The sequence below is a fragment of the Apis laboriosa genome, unplaced genomic scaffold, assembly GCF_014066325.1.
Source record: "Apis laboriosa isolate Shangri-la unplaced genomic scaffold, ASM1406632v1 scaffold17_cov146, whole genome shotgun sequence".
Taxonomy (NCBI): Eukaryota; Metazoa; Arthropoda; class Insecta; order Hymenoptera; family Apidae; genus Apis; species Apis laboriosa.
The window spans coordinates 2,307,097-2,319,010 of NW_025222181.1; the positions used below are offsets into that span (position 1 = coordinate 2,307,097).

Sequence of the window (11,914 nt, forward strand, 5' to 3'; positions counted from 1 at the left end):
TTCACCTGCGGAGGAATGGGTCACATCGCGATACAATCAATTATCGATTAGAAAACTAGAAGTTACTTTTCAACCAACGATTCCTGATTATAGGCTTCCTCTGTTAACTGTTACCGAACAAATGCATTACGTCCAAGGCGAATCAATAATGTGCGTATCGATCATTTATTCTTTTGCGATTCACATGCAAAAGAAATCACAAGTATAAATATGCAACTTGGTAACTCATAAAAATATAATTAAATGTAAAATATTATAAGATATAATTCACCACCAAAATCAAAACTTTGTTTTGTGATTAAGATAAATAAAAATATATTTACATTATCGTTAAAAAACTGCTTTGAATATATTTCTTAAATTTAACACGTGCAATGAAATTTTCTCTTAATAAATCTTGATAGTTTCATATTTAACAAACATTCTCGAACAATTTTTATGCACTGTAAACTTTTCTTCAATTTAACTAGGAATCAAAATTCAAATTCAATTTCATTAAGTATAAATCGTGTTCTCTTTCAGCATCCTCCAAACATTCTCCAACGATCCAACCATTTATTCGCAAAATCTATTCGCAAGTTGCAACCATCGACTCAGGTTGGTAATCCTTGGCAGACGTCAAGTTGAGCGATAAATCGATGGCCAAGATGGAAGGGACCCGTGTCAAGATGTGACATCGTGCCTCAACGTAATCAAAATACAGCGGGGAACAAGGACTATAGTTTGATGGACGAGGGTGTAATATTCATAAGGGAGCGTGGCGGGCGCAGGCGTGGTTGTCGTTGTAGACAGTGTCCTCAGGCTTGTCTACCTGTTTCCGCGGAAGGCGACCGTTGTTCGTCCATCCGGTACCGACTCCATTCTCCTGAGCCATGTCCACGACTCTAGTTGCAGTGTGTGCATTGCTGCTTGCGTTTCTTGGTGTTTCCATTTGTCAAATACCTATGAACATGTGTAAGTCTATATGATGAATTTTGATTTAATATAATTTTTTTTTATTTTATTTTAAAATGATATTAAATGTTCGATGAACGATGTGTGATTTTTTTGTAAAATTTTTCAACAAGGTATTATTCTTGAATTTTGTACGAAATTATGTTATGCTTACTTTTGATTTTGTTCTCTTTGTCACGCTTGTAGTTTTCTGCTTTTTGGGATGCATATAATTCTTTAATTTTATTATATAAATTCTTGATTTTGCTTTTTGCTTTTTTAAAATAGATAATAGATTGAAAACTTCTTTAGATAATTTCTTGTCTATTGTTCGTCGCAGAATTTATTATTTTTCGTATCATTTGTCACAGAATGATGCTTGATTTTTTTAAATAGATAACAGATGATTTGAAATTGCTTTAGAAGACTTATTACTTTTCTTTGTCATTTCTTCGTACAATATTGCACGGTAAAGATGATATGAAATTAAATACACGAGTTAAACATTGATTGGATGGCATGAAACTTTGATTACTTCATCGATACATCGATATGGAAAGGTTGCTGTACTATTGTTGAATTATTCACGCGACGAACCTGTCTGACTGAAACCTTCCGCATCTCCTGCGCCGACTCGGTCAATCTCTGATCCTTGACATAGAAAAAAAGATTTACAAGAGTAATTAATAACGATGGAGGAAAAGATAAAAGAGAAAGATCGGTTTCGGATAGCACATATCATATGTTTTTTACAAAAAAAAATATATATATATATATTGTATTGTATTATCTTTTTTAAATCAAAAATAATAATTTGTAATGTGTAGATAATTATTGGTCGATTAGATCTGATCTCTCGTGACGAAACCACATGAAACAATTTAAGAAATAACCATTAATCAGAAATATAAATGGATCGCGTGTTTGATGAAATTGCATATTCTTTTAATATGCCAATATGTGCACTGATGTATGATTAGAATATTTTCTTATGAATTATTTTACTTGAAAAATTATACGTGTATCAATAATTTTTTCCTTTTCCATTAATTTATATCGCATTAATATTTTCTTTTATTCTTGTTTTACGAAGCATTTTAATTAAAAAATTATATATGTAAATAATTTTTTTTTCTTATTACATCACATTTCTAATTTACATCACATTTTTATTTTTTACAGTGATAGTGATAGAAGAACCGGATAAATCGATTTTAAACGTTTTGAACGAAGCCCTACCACAAGCAGAAAAGAATTATGGAAACGATATCATCTCTGTTCACATTTCTACAATCGAAGTTGAACGTTCGAATATAGACGCTAGCTTTAAGAAAGGTTAAGAAGTTAAAAATATTCTTTAAAAACAGCTATCCGAAGTTTTCTATCGATTTTTTTGTAAATCCCATTTTTTAATTTGTTGCTTATCCAAAGCGCGATCATTAGAATTTTTCTAAAATTTAATCCTTTAACATTTTAAAATTATATTAAAATTAATATTGAATAATTTTTAATTACAATATTAATTCTTGAGATCTCTTTGCAAATCTCTTATATATGAAGATTCCAACGACTAGGGTTTTCTCTTGAATTTAGCATCTAGAAATACCCAAAATATTTCAAACTACAAAATATTGAACAAATTCTTCAATATAATTAATTTCCAATTGTCTCATTAGCAATATTAACTGCACAATATTTTGCCATGATCGCGATCCGTTCTTATTCTTGTTTTGTTAAAATCAACTTGCAGTATGTGCTGCCTTATTTAAGGGAATCAGTATCGTACTCGACATGACCTGGACCGGGTGGGATAATCTTCGGATCATAGCCGACGAGAATGGAATAATATACAAACGGGGTGACAGCAATATGAACCCGTACATCCAAGCGATCGATGATCTTTTGATGTTGAAAAACGCCACTGATGTTGCTCTGATCTTCGAAGATGAAAGAGGTACTTTGGTAACGATCTTCGAACCAACTTTTCCCAAATTTTGTCTGAAAATGTCGAAAACTTCTTTTAACAGAGTTGAATCAGAGTCTCTACTATTTGATCGGAAATTCTATCTTAAGATTAATCGTGATCGACGAATTCACCGAGAAAACGGTGTCGAAGATCAAGAGTATGAGGCCATCACCATCTTATTACGCTATCTATGCTAGTACAGCAAAGATGGAGGATTTCTTCAAAACGGTAGAGAGAATTTTAAACATGTTTGAGAGAAAAGTAATGTAGTGTTACATGTAAAAATTTTGTTTCCAATATTATTTTTTTAACTTAAAAATTGTTTAGGCCGTGCAAGGAGGATTGGTCAAGAGAAATGGAATATGGAAATTGATTTTCACCGATAATAATTATAAGGATTTTAAATATATCAATGGAGACTTACAGTTGAACGTTTCCATCACGGTTCTGTGGATGAAGATGGATGTTTGTTGCAAATTAATTGGTGATTCGCTCTGCAATTGTCCTTCAGATGTCAAAGTACTTGAGACTTTTCTATTTTGCATAGTCTGTTTGATATGATAAATAGAATAATTTTGTTTAATCTTGCGATGGTTCTGTAGATATTTTCCAATTATTTTAAACGATTAGTAGGCCTCATCGTGAGTCTGATGAGCGAACTTCAGGCATCAGGTATTAGTGTGGAGCCAAAAAGTGGCAAATGCTTATCGAACACAGTGAATCAAACTTCAAACGTCACGATTGAGGCGTTTAACAAGAATATAGTTGCTGTAAGTCACGTTTAAATTGTCCAAAATAAAAATCATTGAAAATTGAAGGAAAAATTCTGCCACAGAAATTAGCAGGCAACGATACATTTGAGTATTGGTCAGAGAAAGGAATGATCACGTATAAAGCTGAAATAGAATTGGAAATTCTTGAGAATGGATTATTGGAACCATTAGCCACTTGGACGAGAAATGGAAAGATAAAAGAAGCAGAGAATAAAAAGATATTTCCTGCCAAAAGATTCTTTCGAATTGGAACTGCTCCTGTAATTAATAAACAAATTTCATTTAATTTCATTATGAATTTGTAATATTAATTAATACAAATATTAAAATTATATTAGTCAGTACCTTGGATAATACCTAAAATCGATCCAGCGACTGGAAAAGTTATGAAAAATGAGAATGGAAATGATATGTGGGATGGATATTGCATAGATTTTATCAAGAAATTATCGGAAGAGATGCAATTTGATTATGATCTTATCATACCTGAAGATCGACAATTTGGCAAGAAATTACCTAATGGACAATGGAATGGCTTGATTGGTGATCTAGCTAAAGGAGTAAGATTTGTATACTGAATTTCATGGCATCTGCATCCAATCATGCAAACCTTCTTGTTTCTATAAAACATTATTTTCATAAGTTTTCTATTTATATATTCTATTTATATATTTATTTATATATTTATATATTCTATTTATATATAATTAATATTCTTCTTTTTTATTTATCACATTTTACCTTTACTTTTTTTTTTTCATCTTATTAAAGAAATATAAAAATTTTCTTAATACCCTATATATTGAACTTGATGGCGCCTATGAGTCTGCAACCGTGCATACCTCTTAGTGTAAAACATCATCTTCTTCAATTTCAATTTTTCCTTTAAATTAATATTCTTCTTTTATGAATTTATTTCTGTTCTTTCTTTTATTTTTTTATCACGTTTTACTTCTTTTTTATAATTATTTTTTTTAGGAGACAGATATCATAGTTGCTGCATTGACAATGACTTCAGAACGTGAGGAAGTGATCGATTTCGTCGCCCCTTACTTCGAACAATCCGGCTTATTAATTGGTAAATAATATAACTATTATTTTTAATTTAAATGTTAACAAATTTTTACATTATACGATTTTTTCTTTTTTTTAATTTTTTGTTATAAGTAATGAGGAAACCTGTCCGCAAACCATCCCTTTTCAAATTTATGACAGTACTCAAAGTCGAAGTGTGGTTAAGCATCGTAGGAGCTTTAACATTAACTGGCATCATGATTTGGATACTTGACAAATATTCTCCTTACAGCGCCAGGAATAATAAACAATTGTATCCGTATCCTTGTCGGTAATAACTTTAAAATTTCTAAAAATTTCTTAATTATAAAAATTATTAATTATCGAAGTCTCATTAGTGGAAATTTAAATTAATTATTATTATTATTATAGTAATGTCGTCGCGTCAATATCTTTGGTCATTTGCTGGAATTAGATCAAGATTACTATAAATCACCCTTAATGACCACTACACATTTTATCGTTAATGATTGTCATAAAGACAAAGCAATTACTTAATCGATAATGATTGTCGTATAACCTAATTATATTCTGTGTTTAGAGAATTCACGTTGAAGGAGAGTTTCTGGTTCGCCTTGACGTCTTTTACACCCCAAGGTGGCGGCGAAGCACCCAAAGCGTTATCAAGCAGGATACTAGTTGCTGCTTATTGGTTATTCGTTGTTTTAATGTTGGCTACATTCACTGCTAATTTAGCTGCTTTCCTTACTGTGGAAAGAATGCAGGTTTTCAAAATTATTCTCATTAAAATACATCCAAAAGCCTTAAGAAATAATTATTTGAATAATCATTTATTTTATTGCGATAATTTTATAGAAAAATTTATCCAATTTTTATTTCTAGTAAAAAGTGTGACTTTTAATTGAGAATATACATACCTTTTGATCTTCAAAATGAGAGATAATATTGCAATATATTGTGTATTGTTTTAGTCTCCTGTGCAATCTTTGGAACAATTAGCCAGACAATCTAGAATCAATTATACTGTAGTGGTTAATTCTAGTCAGCATCAGTATTTTATAAATATGAAGAATGCAGAGGATAAATTGTACACGTAAGTTCACTGAAAAAGAAAGAACTTTAATAGCAGATTAAAAAAAGAGTAAAATTATTGACAAATTTTAAAATAAAAACATTAATATATAACCAAATAATAAAAGTAAAAAATATTCCTTTCCTTCCTAAATCCAATAATTCTTCTCAATTTCATATTTCAATTAGCGTATGGAAAGAAATTACATTAAACAATACAAGTGACGAGGTAGAGTATCGAGTCTGGGATTATCCTATCAAGGAACAATACGGCCACATATTGCAAGCGATCACACAAGTCGGTCCAGTTGCGAATTCAATGGAGGGTTTTCGAAAGGTACAAAACGACGACAATTGAATCAAGTATGGAATAAATCGATGTCTGAAACTATTGCTTTTTGCATCGTTTCAGGTGATAGAAAGCGAAAATGCAGAATTCGCTTTCATCCACGATTCGTCGGAGATACGGTATGAGGTAACGAAGAATTGCAATTTGACAGAGGTTGGAGAAGTGTTTGCGGAACAGCCTTATGCAATTGCTGTTCAGCAAGGAAGCCATTTGCAGGAAGAGATAAGCAGAAAGTTTGTTTTTATATTAAGATATTTAAAGGGATGATTGTATTGTATTTTACTTATATTTGATTCGTTGCAGGATTTTGGATTTGCAAAAAGATAGATACTTTGAAATGTTGGCTTCTAAATATTGGAACCAAACGCAGAAGGCGCAATGTCTGAATTCTGATGATAATGAAGGAATTACTTTGGAAAGTTTGGGTGAGTCGTTCACTAATCTCTGAATGAATCCTACAATTTCAAAATTGAAAGTTTATGGTTCACTTTAGAAAAAAAACGAAAAGGATAATAATATTCGAGATTGAATTAAATTTTAAACCAAATAAAAATGGAAAGAAACAAACTTTCAGGTGGAGTGTTTATCGCAACCCTCTTCGGGCTCGCCCTGGCGATGATCACCTTAGCAGGAGAGGTATTCTATTACCGAAAACGGAATACGGAAACGGAAAAATCGACGAAAGACAAAAGAAAAGTCAAGAACTTCAACAACAAGATAATACAAAATTTGTCGAAAATGAGTTTGCAAATGAAACCAGCGCCTATCAATCCTTTCTTCGAAAAGACAAACAATCCTCCTCGCGTGTCTCACATTTCCGTTTACCCTCGCAACCTCCCTTTCAAAGAATGAGAATCTTCAAAGAAAGAAAATTTAATTGAACAGAGGAATAAAAAAATGTTATCTCGTACAATTGAATCGAATCGTTATATATATGAGAAGAGGAATTTTAATTTAATGATAGTTTTAATAAAAACCAATGCAACGTAACGAAATTGAAAATAAAGTTTCTAGTTGTTCTATCTGTTTACAAGAGTCAGTAATGTTTTTCGCTATTTCATAATGTTGCGATTCTTCACGCTTCTTGCGAATTTCAGAAACATCGAATATTATCGAATCGATCGAATATTAGAGTATTTATAACATTTATAATAATTTGAAGAGTAAAACTCTCGATTTTTGGATTTGTCTTACGCAAGATATTTTCTTTTATATTATTCATTCCATTTTTATCATACTCTAATCTTCTAATAAAAATTGAAAAATATTGTTTACATCGCGATGAAATTTTTTTATCTCTAAATTTTCTTTCAGATATATCTAAAAGATTTCCCTCTTCCTGGAAAAAAATATATCGTACAAAGAAGTTTTTCTTCAATGAAAATTGGATCGGATTATAATATTCGTATTCGTAGATCTGATTGTTCGTCGCGCAACTTTTTCATCGATCGCGGTAACGGAATTGCATAAATGAAAGTGAACAGTTAGCGATCGGTCAGCTGTGTCCTTTCAATCTTAAATCTCGATTTTAATCCGGGAGAGCAAACATTTGAAATGAACTGAATAATCCAGCACAGGAATAATCAACAAAAGTGATAAACAGAATAAAGAATCTCTCTCCATCTAATTTTTTCATCCTTTTTTGCCTTTCATTAAAAGTACGAAATAAAATAATATTAAAATAATATTTCCACTTTCTTCCTTAATATTTATCTGCGTTCTACGATTGAACTTTTTTTTCTCCCTTAACGAGAGAGAAATGATCGACCAAACGGCCACGGACGAGCAAACAATATCCATCGTTCTTTTACGGTCGCTGATTCGAATATTTCTGATTGATTACTGTGATCACTGACTCCTGAGATACTCGCTTGCGTGTCGCGAAATTGAAAGGGTGGGGCAGCGATCTTTTTGAATCACCAAGTCGATATAAAGGCTTTGCTCGTGGAGGCGAGATCATTTCATGGGAAAGTGATGTGGCTCGACGAACCGGAACCGGAAACGGAATAAGTGTTCACTGATCGCCGATATCGCGCATCATGATCTCCTACAACCTTCGTTCTCTTCCCTTTGATGGATTTTTTTTGGTAACATTGCCTTCCATTGCGTTTCCATTGATATTAGAAGATTCTTCTGACCTAAAAATTTTTCATATTTCAGAAATTATTTTTGAAACAAATTATAAATTATTGATTATCATTAATATTTATATTGGATTCATTTCAAGAGAGTTCAAAATTTGTAAAACTTCATGATTCTCTTCTCATTTTAATAAATTTTGTTTTGTAATTAATATTTTAGATTAAAATTATTATTTAATTACCATTATTGGAGTTTAAAGTTCCAAATTATTTAATATTTTTCCTAGTAAAGTATAAATTTCTTTGACATAAATATGTTTAAGTTTGGCCATCTGTTGGACATCAGCAAACGCCAAAATCTACGACAATAGTTTCAAATCAGAAATTATTTTTGAAACAAGGAAATTATAAATTATTGATTATAATTAATATTTATATTGGATTCATTTCAAGAGAATTCAAAACTTCATGATTTTCTTTTAATAAATTTATTTTTGTAATTAATATTTTAGATTAAAATTGTTATTTAATTACCATCGTTGGAGTACCAATTTTAAAGTTCCAAATTATTTAATATTTTTCCTAGTTAAAGTATAAATTTCTCTGATATAGATATGCTTAAGTTTAGCCATCTGTTGGACATCAGCAAACGCCAAGATCTACAACAATAGCTTCAAATCAGAAATTATTTTTGAAACAAGGAAATTATAAATTATTGACTATAATTAATATTTATATTGGATTCATTTCAAGAGAGTTCAAAATTTGTAAAACTTCATGATTCTCTTCTCATTTTAATAAATTTTGTTTGGTAATTAATATTTTAGATTAAAATTATTATTTAATTACCATCATTGGAGTTTAAAGTTCCAAATTATTTAATATTTTTCCTAGTTAAAGTATGAATTTCTCTGACATAGATATGCTTAAGTTTGGCCATCTGTTGGACATCTGCAAACGCCAAGATCTACGACAATAGCTTCAAATCCTTAACCATCGACGATCATTCATGGATTCGTAGAAGCCGCGAAGCTCCTTATGACGTTGCCTCTTCAGAACATTCTCCATCTTACGCCAGCTTCTTAGAATCACGAAGGAACCATCGAGCAGCATTCGACTCCTCAGATTCCGTCAAACCCAAAGACTGGTTCTTGTTTTCGGCCAGCAAGAAGGTTCCAACTGAAAACAAAAATTTCAAAAAAGTAGTATCACCATTCTACACCATCACTGACAAAGATTCCCAAAAATACAAGGACATGGTGATGAAATCTGGCGTTCCATATTGCCAAGAGATCAAAACCAGGCGTGTCAATAAGGACAGCAATGCTAAAGACAGCACGATCTGCTACAAATGCAAAAATCCTAAAAATGGAGCCACCTACGAGCAATGCTCTTACGCTTCACAACCTTCCACTGATTCTAGCAACATTGAACAAAGTTCGGCACCTTCAGGGTTCAGAAACAGGAGATCCAACTCTGACGAGGCGTTCTCCGGTTTCAAAGATTACAGAAGAGATGACAATCCATACAGATTCAACGACAAGATATTTTCAGAGGCCACAGACGATGTTCCAGCAGAGTATAAGAACAAAAATGAAAAATGTGAAAAGGTAATCAAGGATTCCATGATGTGCATGGTATGCAAAGATATGAAGAGTAATGCTAAATACGAGCAATGCACCTATATTAGGCAACCGGCAGAGAAGAAATATTCCTACACCAAATCTGGCTCTCTTAAAAATCCTAAAGAAGCTGAGAAAGACGATAAAGAAAGTGGAAAAAGATCTAATAGAAAGTATTTTGAGACTAAACCAGTTAAGGAAGAATATTCCAGTTCTGAGGATAAAGAAGAAGCAGAAAAAGAATCTCGAGAGGAATACAAAGACTCGACCAGCAATTGCAAGAAGATTCAAAAAGATTCGAAGACTTGCACGGTCTGTAAAGATCCCAAAACAGGTGGAAATTATGAGAGATGCTCGTATGCCTATGAACCAAATGATAAAGTTTATAAATTTAGCAGAACCAAGAGTTTTGGATATCCTACAAGTTCTTCCAAAGATGATGATTCTAGTGAGTCCAATCAGGAGGAAGAGAAGAGATCTAAAAGCGAACTTGAGGAATACAAGAGAGATTATTCCATTCCTGAAAGCTACTATGACAAGAGTCACTCCTCTCCATTAACTTCTTACTTCAAGGATGACGAACCTAGATCCAGCTATCGTCAAGCTGCTTCCCAAAACTCTAAGTTAATCTCTGACGACGATGATTATTTATCTGGTTATGAGAAATCTAAGTCAGAATCTGAGAAAGTTGCCAAAAGTATCGAACCGAGCCATTGCAAAGAAGTTCAAAAAGATTCCATGACTTGCAAGATCTGCAAAGATCCTAAGACCGGAAGCAATTCTGAGCAATGTTCGTATAAATATCAACCAAGCGATAAAAGCTACTCTTATTCGAAATCTAGATCAATTGGCAGCCCAACAGAATCAAATGACAAATCTTACGATGAATCTGAGAAGAAAGAGACTCAAAAGTTGCCCTACGAAAAGGAAGGTTATGATTACTCTTCTGATAAAAGTTCCTACATTACCGATCAAGCCACCAAAAGAGAATTTCCAACTTCTGATGAATCCAAATCTGAAGTAATGGAAAGATCATCAAATTCTGCTCCAAAAAAAAGCGATGTAGGTTTCTACGATGCATTTAAGAAGAAAGAGGAGATCCAGAAGGTTCTTCAGGAATTTCAAAAGGAAGATCGTTCCAATTGTAAGAAATTAATGAGAGATAAAATGACTTGCTATCAATGTGTCGACGATAAAGGATTCAAAAAAGAGGAATGTGCTTTTGTGACTTCAGAAGAACCAGCTGAGGATAAAATTAATTATCGAGAAGCGAAAGATTATCATGAGGAACCGACCAAAAAGATTCCTAGGTCGGTTATTGAAAATCTGGATGATGTACCTATTGAACCAGAAGCTGCTGCCAGTGAGAAGGTCTATGTGCAACGAGAATTACCACCTAACAAGAGTTCTGGAAAGACTGAGGCATCCAAGGAGACTGAACCATATGAATACGTAGAGGAAACTAAACCTGTGTTCGATAAGATTCTTGGATTCACACTTCCAGCGTACATGCTGAGTACTTCTGAGCACGAAGAGGAGTTTGATAAGATTATGTCAGGCAGAAAAATTTGAAAATAATATTTTATTTTTATTTTTGTATATCTTTTTGGTAGATTTGACGATGGTTGATCGCTTGTAGATAAAATAGAATCTAATTAATTCTAATAATTAGTTAGAATTAGAGTTTTTATTTGGAATTTCAAAGTTGAAAGCTGAAGATAATTATTAGATATTGTAATTGATAAAGAAAATAATTATATATATATATGTTTTAAATTATAAATTTAAATTTAAATTTAGTTTATAAGAGATGTAATAATAATACTGAATTGTTGTATGGTTTGTAATTAAAAATTCGTTATAATTAAGATATGATGAAATTGATTTCTATCTATTTATGTGGAATTGCATTATAGTTATGCTCGATCGAACACGAAATTAGAAACTTGGTGTAACAAGTTTTTATGAGATATCTTTTTCCATATTTTCTATATGTATAGCAGAAAAAAGAATGGTGAATTTCTTGTCGATGTTTTGCGAGAAGAAAGTGAAGATACGAGAGTCTGTCGATGTTTTATTTCGTC

At 32.0% G+C, this 11,914-nt stretch overlaps 2 protein-coding genes and 2 long non-coding RNA genes across 5 annotated transcripts; 2 read left to right on the plus strand and 2 right to left on the minus strand.

Moving 5' to 3' along the window:
- Nucleotides 1-801: 801 nt before the first annotated feature.
- LOC122711659 lies at nucleotides 802-3,631 on the minus strand. 2 transcript variants are annotated; one of them, XR_006346138.1, is made up of 4 exons: nucleotides 3,324-3,631; nucleotides 2,815-2,931; nucleotides 1,531-1,584; nucleotides 802-942 (listed from the first exon to the last, which is right to left on the minus strand). It is a non-coding gene; the product is annotated as an uncharacterized LOC122711659 (long non-coding RNA). The 2 variants fall into 2 exon arrangements; XR_006346137.1 differs by having other exon boundaries at nucleotides 828-942; nucleotides 1,109-1,584.
- LOC122711658 (glutamate receptor ionotropic, kainate 2) lies at nucleotides 839-8,124 on the plus strand. Its single transcript, XM_043930661.1, is given in 16 exon segments — nucleotides 839-954; nucleotides 2,116-2,268; nucleotides 2,684-2,887; nucleotides 2,961-3,127; nucleotides 3,227-3,418; nucleotides 3,502-3,669; nucleotides 3,735-3,932; nucleotides 4,011-4,232; nucleotides 4,651-4,750; nucleotides 4,840-5,017; nucleotides 5,288-5,471; nucleotides 5,679-5,800; nucleotides 5,968-6,115; nucleotides 6,191-6,391; nucleotides 6,393-6,552; nucleotides 6,702-8,124. Coding segments are annotated over 16 exon segments (2,757 nt in total). The 5' UTR covers nucleotides 839-872; the 3' UTR covers nucleotides 6,980-8,124.
- On the minus strand, nucleotides 4,167-6,841 carry LOC122711660. Its single transcript, XR_006346139.1, has 3 exons — nucleotides 5,625-6,841; nucleotides 4,467-5,454; nucleotides 4,167-4,292 (listed from the first exon to the last, which is right to left on the minus strand). It is a non-coding gene; the product is annotated as an uncharacterized LOC122711660 (long non-coding RNA).
- Nucleotides 7,107-11,402, plus strand: LOC122711627. The gene is made up of 2 exons (XM_043930604.1): nucleotides 7,107-7,166; nucleotides 9,129-11,402. The coding sequence occupies exons 1-2, from the start codon at nucleotides 7,107-7,109 to the stop codon at nucleotides 11,400-11,402; spliced, it is 2,334 nt and encodes a 777-aa protein (XP_043786539.1).
- The last annotated feature ends 512 nt before the right edge of the window (nucleotides 11,403-11,914 follow it).

Coding starts and splice junctions, on each gene's coding strand:
- LOC122711627 (XM_043930604.1), top strand. CDS start 7,107: ATGCAACGTAACGAAATTGAAAATAAAGTTTCTAGTTGTTCTATCTGT. Junction 7,167..9,128: donor CTATCTGTTTACAAGAGTCA/GTAATGTTTTTC, acceptor TCTCTGACATAG/ATATGCTTAAGTTTGGCCAT.